General features: G+C 43.9%; 1 protein-coding gene across 6 annotated transcripts in view; it reads right to left on the bottom strand.

The window, feature by feature from the left end:
* LOC105484976 (IQ motif containing K) overlaps positions 1-23294 on the bottom strand; it is a 138980-nt gene that overhangs the window by 102078 nt on the left and 13608 nt on the right. For 3 of the 6 annotated variants that reach the window (XR_011616332.1, XM_071084201.1, XM_071084200.1), the window contains exons 3-5: positions 22537-22596; positions 21600-21729; positions 19993-20090 (exon numbers count right to left, since the gene is read on the bottom strand). Coding sequence is in view for 5 of the 6 variants with exons in the window: in XM_071084201.1 (XP_070940302.1) it covers positions 19993-20090; positions 21600-21729; positions 22537-22596 (288 nt within the window). In the remaining variant the exon portion in view is untranslated. The remainder of the gene's footprint in view (positions 1-19992; positions 20091-21599; positions 21730-22536; positions 22597-23294) is intronic. The other 3 variants (XM_011747090.2, XM_011747089.3, XM_011747088.2) reach the window with 1 other exon arrangement.

The following is a 23294-nucleotide window of genomic DNA, read 5'->3' as shown; positions in this document are numbered from 1 at the left end:
CCCCAGATGGGAGAATCTGATAGGACTAGTTAAATACTCCCAAGAGAGACCATCCCTGTTGGGTAGACCATTTCACAGTCATTTGCCATCTAAGAGTGGTTGCCCAAGGGCCTGATTCATATTCCCGGTTCAGTCACTTGTAGTCTGGGTGATGGGGACATGGATAAAGTAGGAACAAAGAGCAGCAGTTAAGGACTGTGGATGTGGCATACACGAAGAACATCACAGCCTCCTCCCCCACATTATTTTTGCAATACATTTCCAGATACCCCAGAATTCCCAGACACGATGAAACCATCCATAACTATGATCCTAGAAATAAGCATACACTTGGCCTGTAACCAGATGCCAAAATATTTATAGCAAACTGCAAACCGGTAGTCACATTTTTTTTTCCACTGAGAAGGCATTTCATTAGAGAAAACTTAATACTTCTCCAAAGAAGTTCAAAACATGCACTAATCACATTGACCAAGACCTCCAGCCTGGGCCACAGGGTCATTTGAAAAAGTGTTTTGGCTGAAAAGGGATCACGCTAAAATAATTCTACCACACCTTTCCTGCCAGAATCTATTGTTTCCACTCCTTAGAATTTTTTTTCGAACAAAAGCTGATGGTATTACTAACTTTCCTTATTGGTCAAGACCAGGAAATAAGAGTTTCTTCCCTCACTGACCAAAGCCCTTGTACTTTTTAAAGGATATTCAGGTATTTAATTATAAAAAGGAAAATAACTACAATGAATGACTATGAGATGGGCAAGGAATGTGAAAAGAAAAGAAAGAGAAAAAAAATTCTGTAATTGTACAGAATTATTCGTAGTAGCAAATTTTAGTGTCCTGAGATCATCAAAGAACTTGTTCGGAGTTAGAAATAGTTTCCTGATACCAACTATGGTCTACAATAGACTTCACTGTAATGGAATTTGAGCAACCAAAAGCCAAAAAGGAAAATTTTACATTGCATGGAATAAGATAGGAAAAGAGGCGGTCTTATGGCCTCTACCCAGAGTCCACATTTAATCCATATTTAAAACTGATATAAAATGTATTTTCAGCCATCATTTTACTCATGCACAAAACTGGTTTCTTTCCAAATTAAGCAAAGTGCATTGTTCCAGTCTGACTTTGTTCAACATTTACTTACTGTGTGCACGCCCTGTGCTAAACACAGGAGATAAAGAAAATGAATAAGGCACGGCCCCAGTGTGGTTATTAATTAAATGCCCCCAAACTGCCACCCTGCAGCTCCTGACCTGGGTAGTAAGTGACAGTAGGTGCAGATGGTTAACTCCGCCTCAGCTCCAGGTGTGAACCCTGATAAGGCAGGTGAGATAATCCCACCTCACCCCACCTAGACCTGAGCCAATCTGGTGCACATTTATCCTGGCCAAAGGGATGCATTGAATCAGGAATGGGCATGTGACCCACTTCAGAGTGATGAGATGTCAGGGGAGGTGTGCTGGGGCTTTTGGGAAGTTAATTTCCTTCACTTTCCTGAAACAGTTTGCTGGCCCCCTTCTGTTTGATGTAGCAGGTGGATACAAAGCCGAGGCAGTGGTTGCGGCTGTTTTGCCAATCCAAAGGAAACCAGCCCCGGGATAAAGCTGACTCTGCTAGAGGCCAAGAAGAGAGGCAGGAGACAACCACGTTCTCCTTAGTTATATCACAGAGTTCCTGAATCAAACCAACCCTGAAGCCTTCCCTCTCTACCTTGGGGCCTTCTAGTTTCCTGAGCCAATAAATCCTCTGTATTATTTAAGTCAGTTTCCTGCCAGTTGCAACATAATGCACCCTAACTAAGATATGTGCTCAGTATCCCTTCCATCTTATTTTGGTAACAGCACCCTGAGTTCCTTTTAGGAATCCATTTTTCCCCAGCAAAAACTATGGGCTTTGGGTGGGGCCCCTTTCCTTGCCTAACATGCCACTAAATCACAATTTCCCTAGTTCCAAGGACTTATTCCAAAGAAGGTATTTTTATTTATTTATTTATTTATTTATTTATTTTATTTTTAGAGACAAGGTCTTGCTCTGTCACCTAGGCTGGAGTGCAATGGCATGATCATAGTTCACTGTAGCCTTGGGGTCCTAGGCTCAAGGGATCTCCGTGCCTCAGCTTCCTGAGTAGCTAGGACTACAGGCACATGCCACAATGCTCAGGTAATTTTCAAAAGTTTTTTTTTTTTTTTTTTTTTTTTTTTTGTAGAGGCAGGGGTTTTGCTGTGTTGACCAGGCTGGTCTGGAACTCCTGGGTTCAATCTATCCTTTTGCCTTGGCCTCTCAAAGTGCCTGGGATTACAGGCGTGAGCCACTATGCCCAGCCCAATTACTCAGGCAATTGACCTGAGTTGGCTCAATTAGAGAGAAACTCTGGGAGAGACTTTCTCTCTCTCTCTCTGCTACACTTGCGCCTTATAGGACATAGGCTGGTGCCACAAGATGAGGGCCCATTTGAGGGTGAAGCCAACCCAGAGGAAGCAGTCAAGAGAGGAAGAGCGAGAGCAGTCATGAAGACATCATCTGGGTCACCAGATCAAGCTGTGCTGGAACATCTCCCTTTGGGCCTCTTGTCTACATTTTTTAAAAGGTCCAGGCATGGTGGCTCATACCTGTAATCCCAACACTTTGGGAGGCTGAGGCAAGCAGATCATTTGAGCTGAGAAGTTCGAGACCAGCCTGGCCATCGTGGCAAAGCCCCATATCTACAAAAAATACAAAAACTAGCCAGGCATGGTGGCATGTATGCCTATAGTCCCAGCTACTCAGGAGGCTGAGGTGGGAGGATCGTTAGAGCTGGGGTAGATTGAGGCTGCAGTGAGCTATGATCTCACCCCAGCCCGGGCGGCAGAGTAAGACCCTATCTCAAAAAATAAATAAGTAATATATAAAGACAGAAAGAAAGAAAACAATCCCTTTCTGCTTTAGGGCAGTTTGCATGGGGTTTTCAGGCATGTTCAGGACCTGCCCTCAAAGAGTTAACTCCAGCAAATAAGGAAATCTTAGCTCTGCATACTTAATACTCCCCAGCTGAAACAAACTCATTTGCCTTTCCACTACTTTTTACTGCTAACAATATAAGCCTTTTATCAAAAATTGCTTACAGTAAAAATGATTAACTTTACTCTGAGTGCTCAAAATATTTTCAGAGATGCATCAGAAAGAATTTCCAGGTGAAGTTTGTAATGTAGCCACTGAGCTAGCTCTGTTTAACATAGCAGTTCAATTAAATTCTAATTAAATTCTGATCGCTCGTGTTCCAATTAACCTAATCCAAAGGCATGGCTGAATGTCATGGAATTCCTTAAGAACATCAACCTACCTGTAAGGTTTAATCTTCATAATGCTATTTACACATCTCAGACTTAATTTGTTCCAGCGGAATGCAATGCAGGTCACGGCAGAGCAGAAATGGTACCGTGGCCTTTTAACTAGACTTCAGTCTAAAAACACTGTTGAAGTTCTATTTTAACAATTGCACAGTTGATTTCCTGCCTTACAACCTTTTCCCCTTCCAACTCTTGTAGAGTGTGGCCAGCCCATGGGCACTCAGGAAGGCAGCTATAACTATAATCGGAAGATCAGAAAGGTCAATGTCAATGCAGATTCAATAAGGAGAAGGCAAGTCTTTGTACGAATTCTACTCCCACGTATTTTGATCTCAGGATCAGAATTATTTGCACACCTCGCTTCAAAGCCATGCCTCTGAGAAACCAAGGGATCTGGAGCACTCCCTTCAAGGCCTGCTCTCTGCTTGGAGAAGGCATGCCAAGCCCTGTGTTATAGGAAGCTACCGGCAGAGGCTTGATGACATGCCTGTCCTGATCCATCTTGCTACTCCTGCGTAAAACTGAATTTATTCTTTCTCTCATGGCCTACCTGGACCCCATCTCTCTTCCCTCTGGCTTTGCACTTGCTCGCATTTGCCTCCCTCCTTCAAGTACAATTTTAAAATTTATTTTTATTTATTTATCTTTTTTAGAGACAGGGTCTCACTCTGTCACCCAAGTTGGAGTGCAGTGGTGTGATCATAGCTTACTGCAGCCTCAAACTATTGGGCTCAAGCAATCCTCTCACCTCAGCCTCCCGAGTAGCTGGGACTATAGGCACATGGCACTATGCCTGATTTCTATTTTTTGTAGAGTTGGGGTCTTGCTATATTGCCCAGGCTGGTCTCCAATTCCTGATCTCAAGTGATCCACCTACATTGGCCTCCCAAAGTGCGGGATAATGGGTGTGAATGAACTACTGTGCTTGGCCAAGCACAATTCTTAATAACGATGGCTCCCATTACTGTGCTTGACACACCCCATCTCATTTATTCTTCCTCACAGCCCTGGTGAGGTGGATACTATGATTATCACTTCCTCACTTAACAAATAAGAAAACTGAGGCTCACAGCATTTCAGGAAACTTCCTAGGGGCCCAGAGCTAGCAGAGTTGAAGGAGAGATTCAAGCCCACCTAACTCCAGCAGTCCCACCCTTATCACCACACCTACCACAGCCCTCCACATTTCTGACACCACTGCTACCATTCAACTCCCCCTAAATGGCCAGTCCCTGTCCACCTCTTCTTCTCAGACTGTCTCATTTTCAGACTTCCACTTTTTCCAATTTAATTTTGTTCTTATTTGTTATCTTTCACTGTAGCTGTGCCAAGCACTTAGCTGAATACTTTAAATGCATTATCTTATTAAATTCTTGGCTGGGCGCAGTGGCTCACGTCTGTAATTCCAGCACTTTGGGAGGTGAAGGTGTATGGATCACTTGAGGTCAGGAGTTCGAGACCAGCCTGGCCAACATGGTGAAACCCCGTCTCTACTAAAAACACAAAAATTAACCGGGCATGGTGGTGCACACCTATAGCCCCAGCTACTTGGGAGGCTGAGACAGGATAATTGCTTGAATCCGGGAGTTGGAGGTTGCAGTGAACCGAGATCATGCCACTGCACTCCAGCCTGGGTGGACAGAGCAAGACACTCCATCTCAAAAAAAAATAAAAAATAAAAAAAATTCTCGTTAACTTAGGCCAGGCACGATGGTTCAATCCTGTAATCCCAGCACTTTGGGAGGCCAAGGCGGACAGATCACTTGAGATCAGGAGTTCGAGACTAGCCTGGCCAACATGGTGAAATCCCGACTCGACTAAAAATATAAAAATTAGCCGGGCATGGTGGTGCACGCCTGTAGTCCTAGCTATTTGTGAGGCTGAGGCAGGAGAATCCCTTGAACCAGGGAGGTAGAGGTTGCAGTGAGCCAGGATCACGCCACTGCACTCCAGCCTGGGCCACAGTATGAGACTCCGTCACACACACACACACACAAAATCAAAAACTCCCTTGTCTGAAGCAATTACTATTATTATTTATGTTTTACAGAGGAAGAGACTGAGGCTTAGAAAGATTAAAATCACAAGGTCACAATACTAGCAAGGCCTGGGATCACGCATCTAGAAAGAGGTGGAACGAGGCCCTATACTCAGGTGAAAATGGCTCCAAATTCTATACTAAATCATTAAGCTTCCCTTACACTGTAGTGCCTCCCACACAACAATAACTACTTAATCATTCGGCTTCCTTTATACTATACTGCCTCCCACATAACAGCTATGACTACGAAAATATGGCTAGTTCCAGGACTTCAAAGCATGAATAGGCAAACTTTTTCTTTTTTTTTTTTTTCCCTTTTTGAAATAGGATTTCACCCTGTTGCCCAGGCTGGAGTGCAGTGCTGCAATCATAGCTCACTGCAGCCTCAACCTCCCAGGCTCAGTGGATTCTCCCACCTCAGCCTTCGGAGTACCTGGGACTACAGGCGCACACCACGGTGCCCAGCAAATTGTGTAAATTTAATTTTTATAGAGACGGGGTTTCACCACGTTGCCCAAGCTGGTCTTGAATTCCTAGGCTCAGGCGATGCTCCTGCCTCAGCCTCCTAAAGTGCTGGGGTTACACATGTGAGCCACCATGCCTGGCCAAACTTTTTCTTAAAGGGTCAGATAGTAAACACAGGCTCATGTCACAACGATTCAACTCTGCCATTGTAGTGAAAAAGTTGTTGCAGATAATAGGTAAAGGAACAGGCATAGCTGTGTTCCAATGAAATTTCATTTACAAAAACAGGTAGCTGACGTGTGTAGTTGGAAGGTGTCAGCTTCAGAACGTTATGAATAACTGAGAGATGATCTTTCATATGGAATCATGGAAAAGTCCACAGTACTTGATTTCTGACACGGAAGTCTGATTTTAAGAAAGCTCTGTTTCATCTCTCTTCTCTATTTCCTGGATAACCCTTTATGACTCTAAGGGGTTAACAGTGGAAACATCTTTGGATCTGGGACTAGTTTGTGACCTGGTTTTTCCTGTTTCTAAACAGTAGTAGGAGAAATGCAGTTCTTTAAACAACCAAGAGAGTCAATGATTTACTTTAAGATACGTTCTTTCAAAAAAACCTCATTTTCATTCTTTTAAAAAATGGCTTCCTTCTTTAGACATAAATTCTCAAGAGAAGGCTAGGATACTTGCAGGGCTGTTTTTTTTTGTTTTGGTTTGGTTTTTTCCATTACAGGCTGTGATTCTAGCAGTTCCTTAACTCTGGGAGGTGTCTTTATATTACATTCTCAGATTCTAAGCTCATCATTATTTCCAAGAGTTACGTTTTGATTTTTACTAATACCTATCATTTTCAAAAGGTACTAGTATTTTCAGAATGACAAAAAGAGTCCATCCTTGGCCATCTATCTGTAATGTCCAGAATGCAGTAAGAGAATTACACCCTCCATTTACTCATGTAACAATTGGTCAACCAGAAGAGGCCATGGGGAATAGCACTCCTTTACAGACTGGCTGTTTTCCAAGAGAAACGCTAATAGGATTAACAATAGTTAATGTGTATTGAGTGTTTTCTACGTGCCAGACACTCTTAAGTTTTACTTAATTCATTTATCCTCACAACAAGGACATATTACTATGATGTATTACAGGTAATTCATATTCTACAGATCAGAAAATGAGGGCACAGAGATGCTAAATACCTTGCCCAAAGTCACTTAGTAGTAAATGGAAGGATAAGAATTTAGCTGGGTTCAGTGGCTCATGCCTGTAATTCCAGCACTTCGGGAGGGAGAGGTGGGCAGATCACCTAAAGTCAGGAGTTTCAGACTGGCCTGGCCCACATGGTGAAACGCTGTCTTTACTAAAAACACAAAAAATAGCTGGGACTGGTGGCGCATGCCTGTAATCCCAGCTATTCGGGAGGCTGAGGCACCAGAATTGCTTGAACCCAGGAGGTGGAGGTTGCAGTGAGCCGTGATCACACCACTGCACTCCAGCCTGGGCAACAGAGTAAGACTCTAACTGAAAAAAAAAAAAGAAGAATTTGAGCCCAGATGGTTGAACTCCAGAACAAGCCCCTTCACACATTAGCTCATTTAATCTTTCCTGAAGTCACCAGGCTTGAGCCAGCAGTCACAGCTGCCAACCGTGGCCCGGTCCATATTATTTCTAATGCAATGTATACGGTAAGTTGCAAAAAGGGCCACCATTCTCCGCCCTTCCTACACTTTGCAGTGTGACTTTATAGCTCTTCCCATCAAGAAGTGGAATCTATAAAAGGGAACGAACTCATGTATTTTGCAGCAACACGGATGGAACTGGGGGGCATTATCTTATGTGAAACAAGCCAGACTCAGAAAGTAAAATATCGCATGTTCTTATTCATAAGTGGGTGCTAAAACCTGTATATACACACATGGAGAGAGCAGAATGACAGACAATGAAGACTCAGAAGGGTGAAGGGGTGGAAGGAGGGTGATGATGACAAACTACTTATTGGGTACAATGCGTGTTATTTGGGAGACAGATATCCTAAAGCCCTGACTTGGCCACTATGCAATCTATGCATGTAATGAAATTGTATTTATACCCCATACATTTACTTAAAAAAAAAAAAAGGAATCTGTTTCCTAACTCTTTGGATCTAGGCTGGCCTTGTGACTTGCTTTGGCCAATCTAACGTGTGAAAGTGACACTATGTCAGTTCCAAGCCTCAGGCTCAAGAGGCCTTGATGCGTCTAATTGAATTGAAGCAACCCTGCCTGGCTGCCATATGAACAACCTAGGGTTAATCTGATAGAGGATGAGAGACCACATGGAACAGCTCATCCCAGTTGAGGCCATCCTAGACCAGCCAGCATCTAGCTCACCCAGTAGCTGCCAAAGACACATGAATGAACCCAGCCAAGGCCAGAAGAAACTCCCAGCTAAACCTAGCCCAAGTTGCTAACTTGCAGAAAAGTGAGCTAAATAAATGGTTATGATTTTTTTTTTTTTTTTTTTGGTAGAGATAGGGGTCTTGCTATGTTGCCCAAGCTGGTCTTGAACTCCTGAGCTCAATGATCCTCCTGCCTTGGCCTCTCAAATTGCTGGGATTACAGCCATGAGCCACGATGCCTGACCAATGCTTGTAATTTGAAGCCACTAACTTTTGAGGTGGTTTGTTATATGGCAAAAAGTTAACTGATAAAGTACATAATAATCAAAATGCAATTTATGGCCAAATGATAATGTTCCCCCTATCTGGCAGTTAGTCAAGACTGCTACCACAGCCATCTGGCATACAGCCATGCCCCTCAAAGCCAGAGGACAAAGCTTCAGACCAGAGAAGGAAAATCCTGCCACAAAGCCACTGCCCTTCATTTTGTAAAAGAACCATGGGGTCACCCTCGGGTCAGAGCCTGCTGACTTTCTTTTCAAAGCCTTGTCCTTTGAGGATCACTTTGATTTTCAGAAACAAAAGCAAGTCGTAGCCAAGTTTGGGAAATGAAGTGATCAATGCTCTTTTGTTTAAAATAAAAAAGAGAAGAAACTTGACTATAAAGTTATAATAAGATTTTCTTGCATGGCTTACAAACTAGATCTGACAGCAATTCTAAGAGTCACAATGGGAAATATTTTCAGCATCCACAGCCTTATCACCATGAGACACAGTAGGAATGAATGTCAGGTTGGGGATGGTTAATGGCAACAACTAAGACCTACTATTTGATAGCACAACAGGGTGGCTGCAGTCAATAAAAACTTAAGTGTACATTTTAAAATAAGTAAAAGAGTGTATGTAATTGGATTGTTTATAACACAAAGTTACTTAGGGGATGGAAACCCCATTCTCCATGATATTTCCCATTGCATGCCTATAGCAAAACATCTCATGCACCCCATAAATATATATATACCTACGATGTATGCACAAAAATTAAAAAAAAAAAAAAATGAAGCGAGACTCTTTTCTTGTTTGTTTTTTTGAGACAGAGTCTCACTCTGTCCCCCAAGCTAGATCTCTGCTCACTGCAACCTCTGCCTCCCGGGTTCAAGCTATTCTCATGCCTCAGTCTCCCAAGTAGCTGGGATTACAGGCACGTGCCACCATGCCAGGCTAATTCTTAGTAATTTTAGTAAAGAACTTGGTGGAAGTCATGTTCCAGAAGGTCTTGGCTTTGCACTTTTGCTTTTACTCTCTTGGAAAGCTGCTGGAGACCACCACGCTGTAAAGGAGCTGGTCTGGCCCACTGGAAGACGCGAGTCCACATGAAGGAGAACCGAAGTGCCCCAGCTAGCAGTCAGCACCAGGGCCCCAGACACGTGAGTGAGATAGAATTGGACCTTCCAACCCAGCCCAGTTACCAGCTGAATGCAGTCATGTGAGTGACCCCAGGAGAGAGCAGCAGAACTGCCCAGTCGGCCCAGAGTCATGAGAAATAATAAATCGTTATTTTAAGCCATAAAGTTTTCACGTAGTTTATTGTACAACATAGCAATCAGGTAACTGATAAATAGGTTATATTATATCAACTAAGTATTTCAATTCAGGATAGCAAGAAGCACACTATACGACGCTATGACAAGGGAGCACTGGGCCCAATAGGGTTGACAGTCACGGAAATAATTATTTCCAACTGCTTTTAAAATAAAACCCACTTTCTTTACTGGCCCATGTGATGGTACAGCCACTGCAGGGCTGACCCTGTCAAACTCACCTCTCCTCTCTTTTGCTCACTCTGCCCCAAACATACTGGCCTCCTTTTTGTCCCTGGAATAGGTCACAGAATTTGGCAGTACTAGGTCATTAGTAAACTTGAGTTGTACCAGACATAGTGAGCATTTAGATGCCAGAGTGCCACATTAAAGAAACAATGAATGGTAAAAAGATGTAGGTGAGGTGATTCACTGAGTGTGTCAGTGAAAAGGAAAGACAGAAAGAAAATAACCTAGGTGAGGCAGCAGGGTCAAATATAAGAACTTGAAAATGTTACTTAACATTAACTTCTATTTTTCCTGATTACAAAGGTAACTCATGCTTCTTCTGAAATTTTTAAATATACTCAAAATATTGGAATATGAAATACAGGAGAGCAAAGGGTTCATTCAAACTTTCATCTCTTCCCCATCTTCCACGTGATTCTTCACTTATTGGCTAATGAATTTAGATACTATTATCTGCATTCTGTTACCTTTGGCTTATTGTATACATGCTGCATAAATTGCTATACACACAGGAAATGTCTGTACACTATCTGTTGTTGGCCACAGATGTACTTCCACCAGCTTTTGTACAAAGCCATCATTTTCCGTTATTTATCTTTCACAGAGTATATTTAACACAATATAAAATACTGCTAGCACCCAGCTAATTTCACAGCAAAACTAGAAGGCCATTGGCTTTATTTGTAGATTGTTACTCTAATGCCATACAGATGCCACTTAAAAAATCTCAATTACTTTTTTTACATGATTGAAAATGACCATTTGAGAAAGGGTTAAATAAATCTATTTCATTTGTTAAATTCATATCATGAAATGTGCAGGGTCTTGATCTAACTCTTAGGCTGAGATAATTCATGGAAATCATGTGCTTGAGGTTTATTCTCCCAATTGTAATCTCCACCAAAAATTAAGGATTAGAGAAATACCTGCCTATTAAATGTGCTGAATTTTATACTGAGCATTTAAAATAGAGTTAAATATCTAAAGATGGGTCAGGTGCACTGGCTTGTCCCTGTAATCCCAGGACTTTGGGAAACCAAGGCAGGAGGACCAGTTGAGCTCAGGAGTTTGAGACCAGCCTGGGCAACACAGTGAGACTCTATCTCTAAAAATAAAAATGAAAATAATTTTTAAAATGAAAAAATATACTACTTGTGTGCTCAGAGAAAAGAAGAAAAAATAATAAGTAGGAACAAACTGTTTGGTTAGAAACTATATTAAGTTCATAATATTTAAAATGACATATATATATAAACATGAATCCAAAGATGAGTGACTCAAAATCAAAATAATCAAGCTTGCACAGCTTTTGGGGAACAGGCCTGGGTTGAAAGGGTCTGCCTGATTCCAGAGGCTAGAATGATGGAATTCCTGAACCAAGTACCATACAATGCCTCAATTCATGTGTGCAGACGCACCTACACCTATACACACACCCACACATACCACACATCACACAACAGATGTGTGTGTAACTGGCCAAATGCTCTATGGAATAGTAATTAGGTGCCAGCTCTTGCTGCTTCTCTGTCTGCTCTGTTCCCCCTGGTTTTCCTTGGAGTTTCATGGTACTGGCAGGACAACCTAAATAAAAGGCTTGCTAACTTCTCACTCCTCTTCTCCACAGCCTCCAGACCCATCTTTCATGGCAGAATCTGGCCTCTGCTTTCAGCAAGCTGTGAGACTGACCATCAGAGTGGAACAGTGGTCAAACTCTTAGACTCTGGAACCATTCTTGGTTTGAGTCTTGGCTCTGCCACTTTCTAGTTGTGTACTTGAGCTTCTTGGTTAGACCTGGTGCTGTACAACCCTGATCTGTAAGATGATGATAATAGCATCCACCTCCAAAGATTGTTGGGAGGATTAAATGAGTGACTGCAGGTAAAGTGCTTAGAATGACATCTGGCACAAAGTAAGGCTCAAAAAGTGCTGGCAATTACTATTCTTGAATCCTAGCCTCTTGCTCTACCCTCTGGCTCTCCATTGTCTATGAATGAGCCTCCTTCAATTTGAGGAGCTCCTTGCCCAGCTCCAGTTCCAAGGAGCCTAGCAGACTTAGGCAGTCTCCCCATTGTCTACCTCCCTCCAGAGGCAGTAGATACAGACACTGCAGGTATAGTTAATAAATTACCTCCTGTGTGTAATAGCTATGGCAAACTGGATAAAGGTCACAGTCCTCCACAGAGTGCTCATGCAGCTTAATTACTATCTTAAAAGTAGACCCTGACTTTTTTTTTTTATTTATTTTTTTGAGACAGAATCTCACTCTGTCACCCAGGGTGGAGTGCAGTGGCATGATGTCAGCTCACTGTAACCTTTGCAACCTGAGTTCAAGCGATTCTCCTGCCTCAGCCTCCCGAGTAGCTGGAATTACAGGCACGTGCCACCATGCCCAACTAATTTTTTTGTATTCTTAGTAGAGATGGGGTTTTGCCATGTTGGCCATGGTGGGCTCGAACTCCCGACCTCCAGTGATCCACCTGCCTCGGCCTCCCAAAGTGCAGGGATTACAGGCATGAGCCACTGCGCCCGGCCAGCCCTGACTTTTGAGAATCCATATTCATTCATTTATCCAATAAATACTCATTGAGTTCCTATTATGTTCCAGGCACTGTGGGGGCTACGTCATAGAAAAAAAAATAAACAGAAAAATAATGAAGTCAAGTATAAATAACTAGACATCAGCGGTTTAAGGGCAAAATGCAGATCAGCAAGTATTTTTGAGCAACTTAATATAAATGCTATTTCAAGATATAATTTGAATGGCCCCAATCACCAATGAATTACACTGCTACAGTGTAAGAGCCATTTGGATGCAAGTTCAGTTGTGGGTGACAGATAAGAACGCCTCAGTTATGTAATTTTGGTTGGAGGCCAGTCATCATTCAGTTTAAGCATCTATCCCCAATGACAGGATGTGAGGAACAGCCGAATCAAGAAAATGCGAATCTGTTGTACAGATCTGGATAACGGGAGTTCCACTCGGGTCTGACAAATGTTGAAACGGCACTAATGTGATTTTCAAGCTTCGAAAATAACCCACAAAAGACTATATGACCGGGGGGCGGGGAGGGGGAACATGGAGGGAATCAGATTTAATTTAAAAATCCTAAGTCAGGAAATGAAGAAAGTTAATAGTAATTTACCCACCTTGCATATTTGTAGCATTCAAAATACTGAATTTCCTGGCAAAGCGTGAGAAGCAGAGGAGTCCTTGGGTCTGGGAGTATCATTCGTTACTTCCCCTCTTCCACCCAATGACAGGAGCAGGTCTGCCATCCTTTTAACAGTTGAGGAAACTGAGGCTCAAGGATTACTTAGGGCCATGCTGCAAGGAAGCGGTCTAGCAGGATTTTGAACTCCAGTGTGACTGCCTTTCAAGCTTCTCCACTTTTACAAGTGAATAGGTTTGTTGTTGTGTTTGTTGTTTTTGAGACTCAGTCTCACTCTGCCACCTAGGCTGGACTGCAGTGGTGAGATCTCGGCTCACTGCAACCTCTGCCGCCCAGGTTCAAGCAAGTCTCCTGCCTCAGCCTCCCAAGTAGCTGAAATTACAGGTGCCTGCCATCATGCCTGGCTAAAATTTTGGTATTTTTAGTAGAGACGGGATTTCACCATGTTGCCCAAGCTGGTCTCGAACTCCTGGGCGCAAGCAATCCTCCCACCTCAGCCTCCCTAAGTGGTGAGATTACAGGCATGAACCACCACGCCTGGGCACACACGAACAGCTTTAACAACCCACATTTTCTACATTCCTTTATCATTCATTATAAAATTTAAACTTTAATGCTATGTTCAAGCACCCTGGAGCATTTGACATTTAGACTGTTTTCATTCAGTCTCAGGAGTAGCTCATCTGCAGGATGTCAACGATGAAATATGAGTTGGCACAAGGATGCCTCATTAATCTCTAATAAAATTAGAAATTTATCTGGTTCTTTCAAAGCATGTTATCACTGCTTAGAGGCTGGAAACTGTGTCTAGCCCCCTTGTTACAAAATTATTTATGGGCAAATATTAGATACGCAACCTTCATGTAAAATCTTAATTACTGCCTTTTTAGCTGATTTCTGTGCCCTCTGAAAGAGAATAAATTAGAAGAATAATGGCCAAGTAAATTAGAATAAAGGTTGCACAATGGAATATACATGCACCAAGGTCTAGAAATGAATCCCCAGCTACAGATCCACTGTGTCATTTCTCCTTATTCATTCGTATTTCAGAGGAGTGAAAAAACAGACACAAGGGGAAGAAAAATAAAAACAACTTCAGTTCATCATTATGGCTCCTCTAGGACAGGGCCACGTCTTCTTGTGCCCTCTGTGTGCCCTGGGGTCTGGCCTCATGATCAGCACACAGCAGGGCTTAATGAATGTTTGTTAAACAGAACTCAACATGGTCGACTCATCCTGCTTCACCCTGCTTGCAGGGACGCTTTTTTTTTTTTTCCGATGGCGTCTCGCTCTGTTGCCCAGGCTGGAGTGCAGTAGCATGATCTTGGCTCACTGCAACTTCTGCCTCCCAGATTCAAGCTATTCTTCTGCCTCAGCCTCCCAAGTAGCTGTGACTACAGGCACGTGCCACCACGCCCGGCTAATTTTTGTATTTTTAGTAGAGATGGGGGTTTCACCATGTTGGCCAGGCTGGTCTTGAACTCCTGACCTTGTGATCCACGTGCCTCAGCCTCCCAAAGGGCTGGCATTACAGGCGTGAGCCACTGCACCCAGCCAGATATTATTTACATATATGAAAACAAAGATTATTCCACTGTGCTCATTTCACTGTTTGATCATTACATTCCATCCTTTGTTCAATCGAATAAAAGGCACAGTGCGCTGAACATACTTTGGTCAACAGCAAGATAGGAAAAAGTGATACAATTGCTGAGATGTGACTCGTGAGGTGCTCTTCCTCATTTAGCAGCAGAACAGAAGGCAGAGAGACAAAGCCATCTGACAATGGTATGGCCAAGCTAAGGGTCTGCTCTGGGACCACTCTTCAACCCAGCCTCACTCCCCTTCCACTCAGCCACACCTTGCACCTGTTTAACACCACAGGATACCTACCAACTGTATCACACCACAGTGTGATACAATTTCTGATGATTATCATAGCAGTAGTCAAAACACAGATGATGGGGAAGGTCAGTTATGAGTAGTGGACAAGAATTAAATTGTCAGGAAAAGCCAAGTGGGCAAATGAAAAACAGATAAAAATTAGAAGCAGTTTAAATTTGATAACCAAAGGCAAGTAAGCAGTCTGTTCTTCAGAAAATAGCTATGAATGAAAAAAAACCAGTATCTCTGGGAGTTATTTTGAGGACAGCCTCCAACTCTCATTTACTGGGAGGGATGGAAACCCAGGCTTCAGGATCATCTGGGCCTAGGTTGGAGATGTGTGCTGTTTGTTGCTTACTAGGTGACCTTGAGTAATGCTCAACTTCTCTGCGTCCCAGGGCCATCCTTGGTAAAAGGGAGGTGATGAAAAAGAGGACCTGGTTCAGAAGGTTATTGTAAGTGTGAAACAAAGTGGTGCATAGGAAGCATTTGACCAGTGTTGATGAACGATGGGCAATAAATCAATGAGAGGGCTCCTCTGACTTTTTTTTTTTTTTTTTTTTTTTTGAGACAGGGTCTCGTGCTGTCACCCAAGCTGGAGTGCAGTGGCGCCATCATGGCTCACTGCAGACTCAACTTCCAGGGTTCAAGTGATTCTCCCACCTCAGCCTCCCAAGTAACTGGAACCACAGGCATGTGCCACCATGCCCAGCTAATTTTCGTATGTTTTGTAGAGATGGGGTTTTGCCACGTTTCCCAGGGTGGTCTCAAACTCCTAAGCTCCAGGGATCCGCCCACCTCAGCCTCCCAAGGTGCTGGGATTATCGGCATGAGCCACCACACCAGGCCTTCTCTGACTTTTGATACAATTTCTGATGATTATCATAGCAGCAGTCAAACCACAGGTGACAGGAGAGCAATTGCCTGGATTTAATCATCAGCACCTGAATCACTGACTTTATTTTACCAGCTTTTTTTTTACAGTTCTCATCAGCAGAGTGCCCTCTCTTGCTAGTGAAAATAAGGGATCTGATCATTGTGGTCTTCCCAGGTTCAAATATGACAACCATGTCTGTAGTAGCACATCAGGAGAAAGAGTGGGGACTGAGGTCCCCAGATTTGAATTCACCAGGCCTACGTGTCAAAACGAGGATTTCCAACAAAGCAATGAGGAAAACCTTACAACTGTGTCTTTGTTGGGTGAGAGATGTGAAGCCCCCACCCCCAGTTCCACCCACAAGGGCTACATAATGGCCGAACTGCATTTAAAAGAGGAGGGAAAACTGCATGCTGGGCTTGGCCTTGCTGAGTGGGCCATGCAAGCTGACAGCCACAGCTGAACTGTTCAGGATCCAGGAGGGGTCTGCAGAGTGAGCATGGGGAGGGGGTTCCTGGAGGGTCAGAAATGCTTCTAGAGAGGATTAATTAAGTACTGCTTGATAAGTGCCAACAAAGGTGGGGGTCCTCTTCCCCATCTTCCCATGAGAGGACCCACAAAATAACCTTCCTTGCAAGATCACTGTGGAATTGGGTGGTTTTTCTGGGAACTGGGACCAAGTCCTGAGTCAGGACTCCACATGGCCCAGGAACAAGAGTGAAGTCACTCAGGTAGCGGGTATAACCCACCCTATCTGGGAAGTACCTGTACCACTGTATCACTGAGATAAATAAGTTAACATGCATTGAGTTCTTCCTAGGTTCCAGGGACTAGGTAAAGTGCCTAAGCACTTTACATGAGCTACCTCATTTCATCAGCATGATAATCCCATGAGCAGGTGCTATGATCAGCCTCATTTTACATGGAAGGAAGTGATAATGGCTCAGAAAGATGAAATGACTTGTCTTGGGCTGTGCTGCCAGTTGGGATGGAGGTGGACTTGCTCTTAACTGCTAAGCTATAAATCAAGGCCCAATTTACTAATTACTTGTATAATTAATATATGAGTTGGGGGGTCAGGCTGTGCCATTGGACCCCAATTGCTCTCCCCTATCAACTAAACTCATGAAATAGATGCATATCTTCTTTCCTCACCCCTCCAGGGAATTTCTCCAGGGATGAGTCCAATAGAATAGCCTTCCCAGATAGAAGGAAGCTGGGTTTTGGTCAAGGACATAGTAATAGTGATACTCCCTGGTATATAATCATGCACTCACTTATTTAACATTTATCAAGGGCCAACTCTATGTTCACCATGTGCTAGGCATTGGGTAGCATTGACTAGAGATATAAAAATAAATCAGAGAATCTGTCCTCAAGGAACTTAAAATATGGGGGGGAGACAGACATGCATAAAATTAAGTATATGTGGGCTAAGAATGTCTTAATTAAGGATGTCTTAATTTGCCATAAAATGAGGAACAGATGAAATACTCTGAAATCTGAGAGCCGGGATCAATTACTTCTAGTTTGAGCCCAGCAGGGAACTGGAAGCTTGAGAGAGAAGTTATGGAGCTGAGTTTGGAAAAACAAGTAGAAGTTAAATATGCACAGAAGAGGAGCTCAGGGATTTTTTTCTAAAAAAAGCAGGAGCAGATGCACAGAGGCCGTGAGGTGGGGGCTGGTGCAGCGAACTCCAAGTGGTTCTGCTTGGGTGGAGGGTACCATCGGGAAGGGGAGCACTGCGGGGGAGGGATGGAGGGAGGAAGGAAGGAAGGAACCAATGAACAAATGAAGAGCCTTGAAGGCTAGGCTGAGGGCTAGTGACTTCATTATGTGGATCCACTGTTGTCAAATGGTGAACCACAGCCCAGAGGTGTATCCCAAATTCTTCCCTTCCTGAGCGTACTACCCAAATTCTGATCAATGTCTCATCATCCATTTCTGCCTCAAGTAAAGACACAAATGTCATGGTGAGGCCTGTCAAAGGAATGTTATGCTGAGCGGATTAAGTGGCAGGCAATTAGGGGGAGGTATAATATGGAGTGATTAAGAGGCAAGTGGGGCAGGATACTGTCAAGGCATTGCTGAGGAAAAATCAAGTATTTGCTAGAACATAGGAAAACCTTATCTCCTCAGTATATGGCGGTACCAACATGGCAGTAGGCAGTTCTTCTCAGATGGGGACCCTGTGCTGAAGGGCAACTACTTTGGTGGTATCATTAACTATGGATAATTTTATAGACCTCAGGATGTGTCAAACTGATTGAGGTTTACACTGTAATTACTGCCAACTTTTTTAGTATCTTTTTTTTTTCTTTTTGAGACAGGGTCTTGCTCTGTTTCCAGGTTAGGGTGCAGTGGCATGATCATGGCACACTGCAGCCTCAACCTCCAGGGCTCAGCTGATCCTCCCACTTCAGCCCCCTGAGCAGCTGGGACTGCAGGTATGCACCACCATCCCTGGCTAATTTCTATTTTTTTTTTTTTTTTGTAAATATTGGGTCTCACTTTGTTGCCCAGGCTGGTCTTGAACTCCTGGGCTCAGACAATTCTTCTGCCTTGGCCTCCCAAAGTGCTGGGATTATGGGCATGAGTCACTGTGCCCGGTCTTTAGTATTATTTTGAATCATTTAATCTGGATTTGAGTCCTAACTCTGCCATTCACTCTTGATCATTTTTCAGGCCTGTGTCCCTCCACTTTCTCCTCTGCAAAGTGCAGATAACAATAATAGAAAGAAGCTCACATGGCTGGGGAGGGCAATTGCAATAATGGAAGATACAGCACTCAGCAAAGTGCCTGGCACACAGCAAGTGCCTGGTCAATAATAAATGCTGTAATTTTACTCTCTTCATCTGGATCATCCAAAATTCTAGAATTCAAAACAGTGCAGGGAACACATACACCCAAAGTATCCTGTGAACTACGGAAAAGAGGGCGTCTCTAAGGGTATCCATGTGGGGGGAGGCCAGCACTGGAATTCGGTTTGTACCAAGTTTACTGAGTTTTTGCCTAGTATCTACTAAAAAAAAAAAAAAAAAAATTAGCCAGGAGTGGGGGCGCATACCTGTAGTCTCAGCAGCTCAGGAAGCTGAGGTGGGAGGATCAACTGAGCCCTGGAGGTTGAGGCTGCAGTGTGCCATGATTACGCCACTGCACCCTAGCCTGAAAACAGAGCAAGACCCTGTCTCAAAAATACTAAACTAAAACTTCCCTGCAGAGAAGTTGATTCTCTGCAGTGCAATGTTAACTGTCATTTACTGAGCACTTACTGTTTTCCAAGACTCTCTGCAAGCAGTTTACATTCATGACAGTTGGCATGGAGTAGAGAGATGCCAGGGGGAACAATCAATCCAGAGTCAAGTAGGAAGTAAGCAGAGTTTTGTGGGATTTTTTTTTTTTTTTTTTGAGTTGGGGGTCTTGCTGTTGCCCAGGCTGGAGTGCAGTGGCGGGATCATGGATCACTGTAACCTCAAACTTCGGGCCTCAAGGGATCTTCCTGCCTCAGCCTCTTAAGTAGCTGAGACTATAAGTACGCGCCACCACACCTAGCTAATTTAAAAAAAATTTTTTTTTAGAGATGGGGGTCTCACTATGTTGCCCAGTGGTCTTGAACTCCTGGCATCAAGTAATCCTCCCACCTTAGCTTCCCAAAGTGTGGGATTATAGGCATGAGCCACTGTGCCTGGCCAAGGAGAGCTTTAATCAGTGCATGTAATAAACAGAAGCTGAAGACCCAAGAAACCTGGTGGATGCCAAACTGCACAGGAGAAGGGCAGGCAGGAGGCCAAGCAAGGTGGAAAAGCTCTCCGGAGTCCAAGTGGCCAGACAGATGGTAGCGCATGTATGTGCACAACTAGATGGTGTGGCTGGAATGGGGTAAGTGACCCCAAACACAGGCTTTCCCTCCCAAAGAGGTCATCTGGAGAACAACTTGATGGTACCAAGATAATGAGCTATCATCTGATAATAATGATTGAGAATCTTAAAATAAAGAAATCCTGCCAAATAACTGACCTCAAAACATTTTTCTTTCTTCGCTTGGTGAAGCAGGCTAGCCATTCCGGGAAGCAGAACAGGAAAGATGAAAGTTTCCAAATATTCTTTGGGAGAACCTAGAACAAACAAACAAAAATTCCCACTGAAAATCCCCAGTGGCCCAAGCTAATCTGGGAGAAATGTTTACTTTTGAGCCAGAAAAAGGTACTGTCCATTCAATCACACGATCTTGGATGTTATATTTTGCTCCAGACTGCAGAGCTGGGCTGTATAACTAAAGTAACTTAAAATGTCCCTCTGAGCTTCTATAGTCTGGTGAAGATGTCGGAAGTATCCTACATAAGGCTGGGTCCACCAGCTTGTTATGGCCCCAAGCCAGGAACATCAAGGGGGCCAGTGTGGCCGGATGGACAAAAACAAGGGGAATGTGGTAGGAATTGGGACCAGAGAGGAATTGGGAGTGAGAGTATAATGGGTAAGGTCTTATGATCACAGTAATAAAGGCAGTCGTTAGCCAAGGCCCAAGGCATGCAGAACGCAGAACAAACCAGTATGAGAGGGTCTGGTACTACCGAGGGCCCAAGGAACTATGACTCAGATCTGCAGTCTACACCTCTGGCTTCCACACACAAAGCAGGGTAGCATGATGATGTTTTCTTCTACTTTTTACTTTTTTTTTGAGACAGAGTCTCACTCTGTGGCCCAGGCTGGAGTGCAGTGGTGCGATCATAGCTTACTGCATCCTAGATCTCTCAGGCTCAAGCAATCTTCCCACCTTAGCCTCCCAAGTAGCTGGGACTGCAAGTACCTGCCACCATGCACAGCTAATTTTTTTTTTTTTCTCGCTCTGTTGCCCAGGGTAGAATGCAGTGGCTCAATCTCAGCTCTCTGCAACCTCCGCTTCCCAAGTGCGATTGATTCTCCTGCCTCAACCTCCCAAGTAGCTAGGGTTACAGGTGTGCAGCACCAAACCTGGCAATTTTTTTTTTTTTTTGAGATGGAGTCTCACTCTGTTGCCCAGGCTGAAGTGCAGTGGCATGATCTCAGCTCACTGCAACCTCCACCTCCCAGGTTCAAGTGATTCTCCTGCCACCACGCCTGGCTAATTTTTGTATTTTTAGTAGAGACAGGGTTTCACCATGTTGGCCAGGCTGGTCTCAAATTCCTGACCTCAAGAGATCCTCTCGCCTCAGCCTCCCAAAGTGCTGGGATTATAGGCATGAGCCACCGCATCTGGTCATAATTTTTTTTTTTAAATTTTTTGTAGACATGTAGAGATGGGGTCTCCCTGGGTTCAAGTAATTCTCCTGCCTTGGTCTCTCAAAGTGCTGATACTACAGGCACGAGCCATCACAGCCGGCTACATTTATTTACTGCTCTCTTTTCCTACTTTTTATTGAATGTAAAATCAAAGTACACTTTTTGTTACTTATTATCTTAATTACATTTTTAACCTTAAAGATAAATCGTGAAATAAAGGACATTCTCTTAAAAATAAAACAAAAACACATTCTTTCTTATGTATGTGGTCTCCCTGAAGTCAATCTGTCTGCCTCCATACCCACCCTGTGGTTCTGCAATGTTAAAAGCCCCAAATTAGAAAAGATGGCATCTCTCTTACTCACATGTTTTTGGGTTGACTGTTTCCGATTTATCTTGAGGACAGGGTGTATGCGAGATCATGGTGAAATGGGAAACCGGAAAATAGTGCTCTGCACTGAAGCCATGAAAAAGCATTTCTTCTACTGGCGCAACCTGGAAGCAGACAGGGGAGGGGAGGCAATTCATTCAAACAGCTTAAATAATTGTATTTTCTTGTATAACCTTATGAAGGAATAAAATTCTACATCAGACTTTAAGGTTCAAGGGGTACACTGAGCACAGATCTTTGTCTCCCTTCCCTCCTGAGACACCTATAAACGACAAGGCATAACCTGTGATAGAGAAAAGGAGGGCCATCTGCGGATGAGAGATTGGTAAACATATCCAAAACACCAGGGATGAAGCCTCACTCAAGAAGCAAGAAGCTCACACCTGTAATCCCAGCACTTTGGGAGGCTGAGACAGGAGGATCACCTGAGGTCAGGAGTTCAAAACCAGCCTGGCCAACATGGTGAAACCCCGTTTCTACTAAAAATACAAAAAAGTAGCCAGGCGTGGTGGCGGGCGCCTGTAATCCCAGCTACTTGGAAGGCTGAGGGGGGGAGAACTGCTTGAACTCAGGAGATGGAGGCTGCAGTGAACTGAGATTGCACCATTGCACCCCAGACTGGGCAACAAGAGTGAAAGTCCATCTCAAAAAAAAAAAAAAGCAGCAGCAGCAGCAAGAGTGGAAGTAACAGTCACAGGAGGAGGCTGCCCCAGAAAATAGACGTCCACCTTCCCATCAGATCCCAAAGGGACTAAACACTCAAGTTGACAGGCACTGTACAGGGTGGGAACAAGAATGGAATGACACACGACGAGGCTGGGTGGAAATCCGGCTGGGCTAACTTGGCCTGCTGCCCACACTCCCCTCAGGCTTCTTTCTGTTCCCTCAATATCATAAAGCTGTGTTCACACCAGTTGGATCTCCAGCTCGCCCTCCTCTCCAGGAACTCTTCTGTAAACCAATGAAACTACCTGAAAAGGAGTAGAACACTTAGAACCACTTAGGGCACCAAGATGGTAGGAAAAGAAAAAAAAAAAAAAATCGGGCTGGGCGTGGTGGCTCATGCCTGTGATTCCAGCACTTTGGAAGGCCAAGGAGGGCAGATGGCTTCAGCCTAGGAGTTCGAGACCAGCCTGGGCAACATAGTGAGACCTCATCTCTACTAAAATTAAAAAATAATTAGCTGGCAGTGGTGGCATACAGCTGTAGTTCCAGCACTTTGGCAGGAAGAGGCGGGAAGATCGCTGGAGCCGGGGAAGTGCGCTACTGCACTCCAGCCTGATGACAGAGTGAGACCCTGTCTCAAAAACAAAGAAAAAAAAATTGATTTAGAGACCCCCCCGCCACTGCCGCCCAATCCCAAAATACCAACTTTCTGCCTGTTCACTCTGAAGAACAGTCGGCCAGTGGACAACCACCCTTCATGAGCACTCAGTCAGCGTTTTGCTACTCATAGAAGAGACCCATCCAGAAAACAAACCCACATGTACAGCAGCAGGAGAAAACCACACCAGCCATGATACTGTGATGGTTAATTTTCAGTGTCAACTTGACTGGAGTAAGGGATACCTAGGTAACTAGCAGAGCATTATGTCTGGGTATGTCTGCAAGCGTTTTCTGGAAGAAACTGGTATATACGCTGGTGGATTGAGAGGAGATCTATCCTCAA

Source organism: Macaca nemestrina, chromosome 18, assembly GCF_043159975.1.
Source record: "Macaca nemestrina isolate mMacNem1 chromosome 18, mMacNem.hap1, whole genome shotgun sequence".
NCBI classification, from domain to species: Eukaryota; Metazoa; Chordata; class Mammalia; order Primates; family Cercopithecidae; genus Macaca; species Macaca nemestrina.
Note: the sequence above shows the minus strand (reverse complement) of the source record. Positions and strands in the feature narration are given on the sequence as shown.